The sequence below is a fragment of the Quercus suber genome, unplaced genomic scaffold (genome assembly GCF_002906115.3).
Source record: "Quercus suber isolate HL8 unplaced genomic scaffold, Cork oak 2.0 scaffold_41, whole genome shotgun sequence".
Lineage (NCBI taxonomy): Eukaryota > Viridiplantae > Streptophyta > Magnoliopsida > Fagales > Fagaceae > Quercus > Quercus suber.
Genome location: NW_027069506.1, coordinates 2127658 through 2137407, shown reverse-complemented (window position 1 = coordinate 2137407; position 9750 = coordinate 2127658). Strand labels below are relative to the sequence as shown.

General features: G+C 32.5%; 1 protein-coding gene across 1 annotated transcript; it reads left to right on the top strand.

The window, feature by feature from the left end:
* Positions 1-380: 380 nt before the first annotated feature.
* On the top strand, positions 381-5695 carry LOC112004092 (diacylglycerol kinase 7; the record flags this gene model as incomplete). The annotated part of the gene is given in 5 exon segments (XM_065771261.1): positions 381-451; positions 2785-2862; positions 3136-3223; positions 3609-3725; positions 5172-5695. Coding segments are annotated over 5 exon segments (513 nt in total), but the record flags the coding sequence as incomplete, so codon positions are not given.
* Between the last annotated feature and the right edge of the window lie 4055 nt (positions 5696-9750).

Genomic DNA, 9750 nt, shown 5'->3' with positions numbered 1-9750 from the left:
TGTATTTTGTTCTTTTTTTATATTGATAATTTAGGAAATCAGAAAACTTAATCTTTCAAGTGCGATTAATTATCAATTGAAGCTTGGTTTTTGCATTTCCTACCTTTTCTTTTTGTTGAGAAATAGAGAAGTCACGAAACACATTTAAAAAAAAAAAAGACAAATCAGGAAAAAACTTATTTTTGGAACAGCCAATTTACATATATTATATATAAATATATCATTTTGTTTTCATGTGTTCAGATGCAACTTGTTTTCATTATTATATATTATTATCATGGTCCAATATATGTAACTCTGTGCTTCTTAAAATTGTTCGATGGGGTTATATATTAGGTCTTACTAATACAAGATTGCTACTAATCCATTTGTTATTACAGCTGATCTACTCTGGTTACAGTTGTGCTCAAGGTTGGTTCATCACTCCTTGCTCGAGCGAACCAAGTTTAAGGTCAGATATCTCTCTACTAGAATTGATTATATTTATTTTGATGGTTGTCTCTGCTTGTTAATTTGTCTCAAAGCAAATGGACAGTTTATTATTCTAAGTAGAATTTCTTTTCAATTTGATTGTAGTGTTGAAAGGAACACTAGAGGAAGTGCCTTTTGAGCGTCGTGTAGAAAGGAACATGTTATTAGAACTGTAATTAAACGGAAGTATTTGTATATAGTATCTTTTCCTGGTTCAGAAGAAATCATTCTTGATTTTGTGGATGACTAGAACCATAGTCTTCTCATCTTGTTTTGCTTGGCTTGAAATGCAGGCTTTTTATTCCACTATATGTTCTCAACTAGTAGTTTTGAACTCCTTAAAGCCAAATCACTTACTGAGAGCTTGAAATCAAAGCATATCTAGGGATTAGTTACTTTGGAGGTAAAATTACTTTGTAGAAGTATCAGCGTCATAGTTATGAAGTTACTTGGGATGCTAAGAGATTTGGCCTGAATTTTCTTAAACTGGGGGTTGCAATTGCTGAACATATTTTATGCTTTACTTCCACAGGGTAAAGTTTCAATAATTTTAATGGTGAGAGCATTAATGAGGTCAATTAATGAATTGTCAGGTTCAATTTCCCTTCTTTGCAGAGATTTACACCTTTCCAAAAGGGAGGAATAAAGCTTCATGTTTTCTTCTTCTTTCCTTTTTCTTTATTTATTTATCCTTGAAATCTTCTATCTTAGTTTCTTTTGAAGTTTTAAGGGACTTAAATACTGAAAAAGGCAACTTGCTAACCTTGTTCATTTTAGTTTTGATCAAATAGCATTTTTGCATGTCTCTCCTGTCTCCCTTGGGCAATATGGAGGCCTATCTCTAACAGCGGAAAAAATAGTGTCATATTTCTAATTCTCCAGGAGGATGGGTTATATTTCTTAGCATAAAACTGTCATTGTTTGTGAAATATTATAAACTAATCAATGATGGTTCTCTTAGAGCATTTGATTTATTTGTATTCTTATGATCCTTTGTGTTCATCATCGTAAGCCCAAGGTCTTCTTTCTTTATTAACGAGATTGAATTCTTTCCTATTAAAAAAAAAATTTAATCAATGATGGTGGCATTTTCAGATGTGTCGTAAAGCTTCTATACTGCCTAGAAGAAACAGATGTTTTTTGTCGTGAAATTTCTTCTTAATTGCATTTTTCTTTGAACCTAGGACACCATATGTTTTGTTTGGGCTGACCCTCATCTTTTAATCTCTATGTTAGGCTCCTACTCATCATTTAGACTTTTTTTTTTTAAAATTTTTTATTTTGTGGGGGGTGGGGGTGGGGGGGGGGTGGGGTGAGTCTTGCCACTGTTCTTGGTAGGAGCAGAGACTGAAAGGTGAAATGTATTGTATTTTGTCCAGGGCTGAGGAACAGAAAATTCTTCAACTTGTATGATTTCTTGGATTTGATGCATGAGAGAATCAAATTTGTTTCCCTCCATATAATGGGCTTCTTCAGCCTTTTTGTAGATTGAGTCCTTCATTTGAGTTGTACAGTGAATGCTTTTTTGGGAAGGTGGGTCATTTGTAAAAAGTGCATGCCTAATAATTTGGAGTCATAGAAATTGAGTTATTTGGCATTGTTGTTTAAGCAATGGGTGGCTGTTTGATTCAATTCCATAATATTCTCTCAGGAGTGATTCTTTTACTTTGATTATTTGGCTAGAGCTCCTCTCTCTCTCTCTCTCTCTCTCTCTCTCTCTCTCTCGTTTAGACATATTATTGGACTACAGGCTGCTGTTAGGAAATACCTTGGCTGTGCCATTCAGCAAGGATAGGATTTGTATTATCTTCCTAGATGAGGATTAATCTTTATTGGTTCCTTTGGATGGAAGAAGTACTTAAATAGAATTTCAATTTTTAGTTTAAATGGTTTGAGTTAGTATGAAAAGTACTCCCTCTGTCTCATTTTGTTGGTCCTATTTAGAATATCTAGCTTTTTAAAGGAACATCATTTAATGCATTGTCTTTTAAATAAAAAAGATACAACCAAAACTACCCTCATTAATTCACTTGTTGCCTTATTATCACGGTGTAAAAATTTCCTTCATAGAGTTGTTCGCAGTAAGATTCTGTTATTTGGACCATTTTTCCTTAGCAAATCATCATTCCTTAAATGGAATTTAAAACGCTTTCTCATTGTAGGTGTCTCAAGAATGTTTGAAGAATGTAAAAGCTTTCATTTATAGAGTTGTTTGTAATTCGATTCTGTTTGTTATGCCTGGGCAATTACCATTCCTATGGTAATTAGTATTCTTAATGAAGAAGTATTTTCTAAAACCTTTTCTCATTGTAGGGGCCTAAAGAACATATTAAGGATGCATGTCAAAAAGGTCAATTGCTCAGAATGGGAGCAGATTCCAGTCCCCGCAAGGTAAAGTTTTAATGATAAACTTTTGTTTGACGTAGACTAATATTTCATGATCAGAATGATTTTTGTTTCAATGCATCAGTTTCAGTTGCCACCATCTAATTGTGAGTACATGTATATATCTCTTCTTGTTGGTTCCCCCTTCTGCTTCCGACTTGAATCTAAATTGTTAAATTTAGATTGATATCAGACCTGTTGTGGAGTAGGATGCCCTTGTTTTTTTGTTTGTTGTGTTGCTTTATTTGGCTTTACTAATATCATGTTGTTTTCTTCCAGTGTAAGGGCAATAGTTGCTCTGAATCTTCATAGCTACGGAAGTGGAAGAAATCCATGGGGTAATTTGAAGCCAAATTATTTGGAAAAGGTATCATCACATGGTTCTGCATTATGTAGCTTATCAGCCCTTTCAGGGACGTATTATCTTATATTTATATGCTACAATGGCACCTCCTTCCTTCCTTTGGAAAGGAGTCAATGCTTAGCTTTTGTTTCTTTGTTGATTTTTTTTTTTATAAATTTTTTATGAAGTTCTTTTATTATTTTTTTTTTGGAGCTATATTTCAGGTAAATGCCTGCTTCTTTTCTTTTGTTTCTCAACCACTTGGTCTTTCTTACTCTGTATATGCAAGTATGTTCTACAGTCAAATGTCAAATTGATGGTTCCTTGGTGAAAGTATACTTTTCAGAGAGTGTTGGTTCTGCGCATTGGATGCTTACTTTTACTCTAATTTTTTTTGGTTTATTACCAGAGAGGCTTTGTTGAGGCCCATGCTGATGATGGTTTACTAGAAATATTTGGCCTAAAGCAAGGGTGGCATGCATCTTTTGTTATGGTTGAACTCATCTCTGCCAAACACATTGCCCAGGTGCAGTATCAAACTCAAAATTCTTATTGTTTATGCTATAGTGTAAAGTACTGACTACTCAAGTGCTAGCATGCAGCCATTACAATCTAACACTGGTCAGAGCATTTTTAATATTGGAATGTCACTATGATGCAATTTTGAAGAATTTTATTAATCATTAGTGGGTTACGTACCTAGATATTTTCTTCAAATAGTGGGAGTGGAGCTGCTGACATGGCAGCCCTTCGAGTTTCTTCCCATTTTTTCTAAATTATCAGGGTGCTTTAGGATTTATTTAACCAAGCACCATATCGTGTTTTTTCTAATAGAAAAAGAGGCCAAAGACACACGTCTCTTGATCATCAATGCATCATGTTTAGTTCATCCTTCAAAGTTTCAGAATTTGTAAGATTCAAGAATTTGTAGTAGCTGTTGAAAACTGTACTCCACTGTATAGATGTGTGTGCTAGGGTCTGAGATATATATCTTTTAAATTTAAAAAAAAAAAAAAAAAATTAAAAAAAAAGAAGTTTTGGTACCTAGGGAAGGGAAGAGGAGATTCAAACTAATGACCTTTGCTTCATGAGGTGTGGTACCCACTCCCCAGCCAATTCTACTACCCCTTGGGTTTGCTATATACTAATCTTTGATCATACTGAAATACATGAGTTTCTTCCTTTCTGGTATACTAAAGCCTTCAATATTTAAAATTTCAGTTCTGCTCACACTCCTGAATCATGCCACAGGGAAGTGTGTTATGTTACAAAACCTTTGTCCATTCATTTACCTCTGATATCCTTGCTGTTCCCTGTTCAGAGTGAGCACGACCCTCTGGAATATGAATATCTTCCGTTCTGTTGCTGGCATCAAGGCTTTCATAATCTCCTACTAACTTGGACCAAAACTAAAATTTTCTTTGCCTGTTACTTTGAGGGACCATGCAAACTACTTGTAGGAGAGACCCTGCCTATTTTAGGAGCTTTAAAAACTTTATTGCATTATCAAATGGTATGTTCCATATTTGGGGATATCAAGATTAGGGTTTTTGATTGTCTAGCCTTACGTTTACATCCTCTATTTATTTGAATTTGAAGCAGTTATTTTGTATATTAGACTTCCCTGGCACTGTAAATCCTAATTTCTTATTTGCAATTAGAGCTTTCCAAGTTCTAAACGAATTTAATAAATAAGAAGATAAATTTCTTCTATACTTCTATGCTTTTTCAATCAACTTTGCTATCAACTCAACTTCTTTCACAACTTGTTGAGATTTCAAATTGTTAGTGGTGGACAATTGCTTTCGCATGGACTGTTCACTAATAACTTTTTTATTTTCCATCACTCACAAGTTTTGGAAAAAGTTGTGTCACTATACATATTCTTTTTCAATTGTGATAGCGTTTATGGTTGAGCCCTCTCAATCAAATATCAGTGCTTATCATTTAAATTTTATTTTCATTTTTTCAGGCTGCAGCTATTCGATTGGAAATTAGAGGTGGAGAGTGGAAAGATGCGTATATGCAGATGGATGGGGAACCATGGAAACAACCATTGAGCAAGGACTATTCGACGTTTGTGGAAATTAAGAGGGTCCCTTTTCAGTCAGCTATGATCTGTGGAGAGTGATATTGGTGCCTTGTGTTCCATTTAGGTATAGCTGGGATTCATGTAAAGCAGGTGTATTACCTGAGGGCTTGTATTGTAAATTACATTTCTGTGCCTCAGTAACAGTGTATTTGTTGTTGTATCAAAATCAGTTAGTCAAAATTTCCTATATATTCCTTTTTATTGCGAAGACTAGCTTACATGCTATTTAGAGAGGAACTGGCTACCGGGTTTATTGGTGCCTCAAGCAATGAGTAATTTAAGGTGCGAAATATAGGGGTTGATGTGATCCTTATATGATAAATAATTATAATTGTTGATATTTATTGAACATGACGATTAAATTGATAATAAGAAGGCACACTGCTTGAATGTGGTTTGAGTCACATTTCTTAGTTGCAATGACAATTGTTTTTAGTTTGTACTTTGTAGTCTATTCTTATTTGTTTATTGAGAATTAGGGTGTGTTCCTTAAGAAATAAAATTCGGTATGGATCATAGGCTTAAACTTTAGATATAACTAGCAGCAGAGAGAAAAATAAAAATAGTAGATGAGATTTATAAGTGTAGCAGTGATACACTTATCCTTAGCCTTAGGCCAAAGGTTTATAAGGCATGAGTGGGAGGCATCTCTCTCCGATGTGGGATTAAGCAAAACATTGAGGACTAAGGCTTAATGTCATTTCCAAAGAAGACAATACGTGATTGGGGAAAGATTCGTTTCTCTCATAATAACATATATGAAATCAAAGATAAGAAAAAAGATAACAACTTAAAAATACAAAATTTAATCATGTCAACCCAAAGTAATAAAAAATTCACCAAAAAATGAAAAAAAAAATTTTGAGAGAGAGAGAAAAAGAGAGAAACAGCCTTTTGTGTGTGGGTAAAATATGCATAGAATGGCAAAGAAAATTGTTAATTTATAGTAAATTGTTAATTTATAGTAAGAGTAGAGGAATATGAAAAGCCAAAAAATAAAAGAAGAAAAAAGGAAGGGAAAAGTTGCAGAAAGTGTAATAATGAGTTGAGAAATTAATAAGTAAAAAAGAGAGTTAAAAATAAGAGAAAGAATGTTGGAAATGGGTGGATAATATGAGCGTTGATGTTGCTCAAGTAGCAACAATAAATGCTAATTTTTAACTTTTAGATATATGGATATATTGTTTGATGATTGATTGATTGATGTCATTTTTTGTTAATTCCTTATAACTGTACAGTAGAAAATAACAATGATTAAAAAAAAAAAAAAAAAAAAAGGGTATTCCTTTAAATTCTGTGGTTCACATAATTTGAATTAACAAACTCTTTATCATTGGAACATTAGTCTTCTTTGTGCATGTATGCATGCGTGTTTTTTATGCCTTTACCATTCCAAAAGAGATAACAGTTTTAGTTCTACCAAAATAATACAAATCTGCACTTTTAGCCTTTTAGGATGTGTGTGAGAATTATAGTTACCTGCACATGCCACACCAACAACATCATCCTTAGAATCCTTGGTAAAAAGACTCTAGTTCGATAATTAGCATTCACACCATAAAAATCAGACCGCCATCAATATGTAGCTCTCTGCCACTTCTCCCACTGTGGAGTTCAAATCAAGAACTACGCCTACTCTTATCACGTCATCTGCCATTGAATGTTTATTACGCCCAAGGCTGAGAAAGAGAAGAATGATGAAAGAGAAGAGGTGCTTCAGGTTTGCCATTGTCACTTAATTAAGTAGATGAACACGTGACAAATATTTATTGGTGGAGTATAAAGTGGAGTAGGAAAAGTAGGACAGAAGATTTGGACTTGGTATCTATGTGCGTGTGGATTTGTTTGTTATTATAGCTTGAGTGATTATAGTTGGTAGAAGAAGTGGGATAATTAGAGAAGCAATGGTACTTTTAATTGCTATACGTAGGGTTGGAGAAAGCATGTATGGGATCTTGTTTTGGCTCACCCCTAATTGTAGACTCATTCTTCTGTTCCACAAAAACTAACTCATGTACAGGATTTATTTTTTTGTTAGCTTTCGGAATTTTTAGAATCCAAAAGCAATTTTATATTATAAAAGAGTTATGTCAAACTTTTAGGCCGTCCTATTTTAAATTAAGTTTGACACAATTCTTTTATAATATAAAAGAGTAGAATTGAAGAATTCTATCTTGTATCAAAAAATTAAATAAATGTATTTAATACTTACCAAATCAAGGTTACTTTATTAATGCATTAAATACATATTTAGATGAAATAATAATAACAAAATTAAGGTTAATTTAATATAGAAAATTGAATATCATAGATTCATAGTTGAAGTATAAATTTTATTAAAAAAAAAAAAGATGCATAGATTAGTATAAAATAATTTTTAATTTTATATCTTGTTTTTAAGAGAGAGATAGATAGATAATTTTTAATTTTATATCTTGTTCAACACCAGATCTGAATTCATGTTTTTTCTTTTAATTTTTTTAATTTCTTTAAATTGATAAATTATCATTTTTGCTCATATGCTGATGTGTCATTTTATATTATTATTTTAGTTGCCACCTAAGCTTTAAGTATACCAACCGTGCATACCGTTTGCCACGTATGCATTTTCCGTTAGTAAGTTAACGGTAGGGACCAAATTGAGTGCAAGTTAAAAATATCAGGGACAAAATTGATTGCTACCAAAATGTAGGGACCAAATTGACTATGACTCCAAAATGTAGGGACCAAAATAGTGTTTTCGCCTATTATTTAATGTGTGTTTTTGTAGGGGACTGATTTGCAAAAATTAAAGTCTTAAACTATTATGAGAGATTAATTATCATTGATGATCTAATGTATTTGCAATTTTTTTTTTAGTGATAATGAGAGAAACAAAAAGATTAGCGTTTTCAGAATGATAATAAAATATGTTTTTAAAAAATAAAATACATATATACTAGGGCAGGACGAAACAAGACAAGGCGATGAAGAATACATCTCTTCTTCAAGGTAAAAAAATTCCATAATAAGCAGAATAAGACAGACATCGGGCGGGTCAAGCACTGCATTTTTGACACTCTACTTTTAAAGTCAGTCTCTCTCTCAAGTCTCTCATGGATTTGGTAAAAAAAAAAAAAAAAGTCTCTCATGGATTTTTTTTATTTCCAGAATATTGTAACCTTTTTACCTGAGCGGTTTAGGTACGCCTTTCTCAGCCACGCGTTCTCGACACTAGTGGAAAAAATTAGTGTTTTTAACTTTTACTTTGGACTATATTAATAAGAATACAATAAGTTGATTGAAATAAAATCACTTTGACTTGGATCTAACAATGATATCACTCCCATCAAAAAAAAAAAAAACAATGATATCACTTGTGAGCATTCGTAGCAGTCGTGGCAAAAATTATGCCATTTTGCCAGTGGCAACGCCACATTGGGTTCAAGGTGTTCCTGGGAACACCCTGACCCAAAAAAAAAAAAAAATTTATATATAATATCTTCTAATTTTTTTATTTATTTACCCATAAAAAAATATAGGAACACCCTTAAGCAAAATAGGAACACCCTCAAAAGTTTTATGCCAAACAAATTTTGAAATAAAATCTAAAAAAAAAAAAAAAAAAAAAATTGTAACAGAGATTTGAAAAAAAAAAAAAAAGTTACAGAGCAAGCCCAAAAACTAAAAGCCCAACATCAATCCTAAACAAAACCAATCCCAACTAGATTGCACAAAAGTGCTAAAGCAGATTGCCCACTAGTTATTCTTAAAAACTCAATTTTATCCCTTTGCTTATAACACAATTTTACACCCAATTTTATCCCTTTGCTTATAACACAATTTTACACGGTGAAAGTGAGCAACACAAATCAAAGATTGGAACTAGAGTAGATCACAAATTCACAAACAAGCTTGATCAACGGTGCAACCCCAGGTTCTTCTCCTCTGTGAAAATTGATAAACTGAGGAGGTGAATGAAACAAATGATGAACATGATCTGAAGATGAGAAGGGAGAAACAAGAACTTGAGAGCTCTAGCAGCACGGCAAGGGAAAAGATTAAAACAAAAAAAGAAAAAAGAAGAAGAAGATGATGATGAAGAGAAAAGACAACGATGATAGGAAATGAAAAAATCAGATATATGTGGTGGAGGGTTAAAGAGTGAAAAAGGATGCTTCAAGATGCGGTCAGATACATGTAGTGGGGGGTTAAAGAGTGAAAAAGGAAGCTTCCTTGCAAAATAATATTATTAAAATAATACCAATAATTTATATATATATATATTTATTAAAATAATATCAATTTTTATCACAATATTTTCACAATACTTTAACAATAAATCTTAAGTGGTAGGTTATTATTAGCTAATATTGGTGAGAAAAAAATAATTTTTTTAGAAAGAGAAAAAAATAATTTTAATAATACGTTCAAATTAAAATCAATATCAATTATCACAATATTTTCACAATAAATTTTA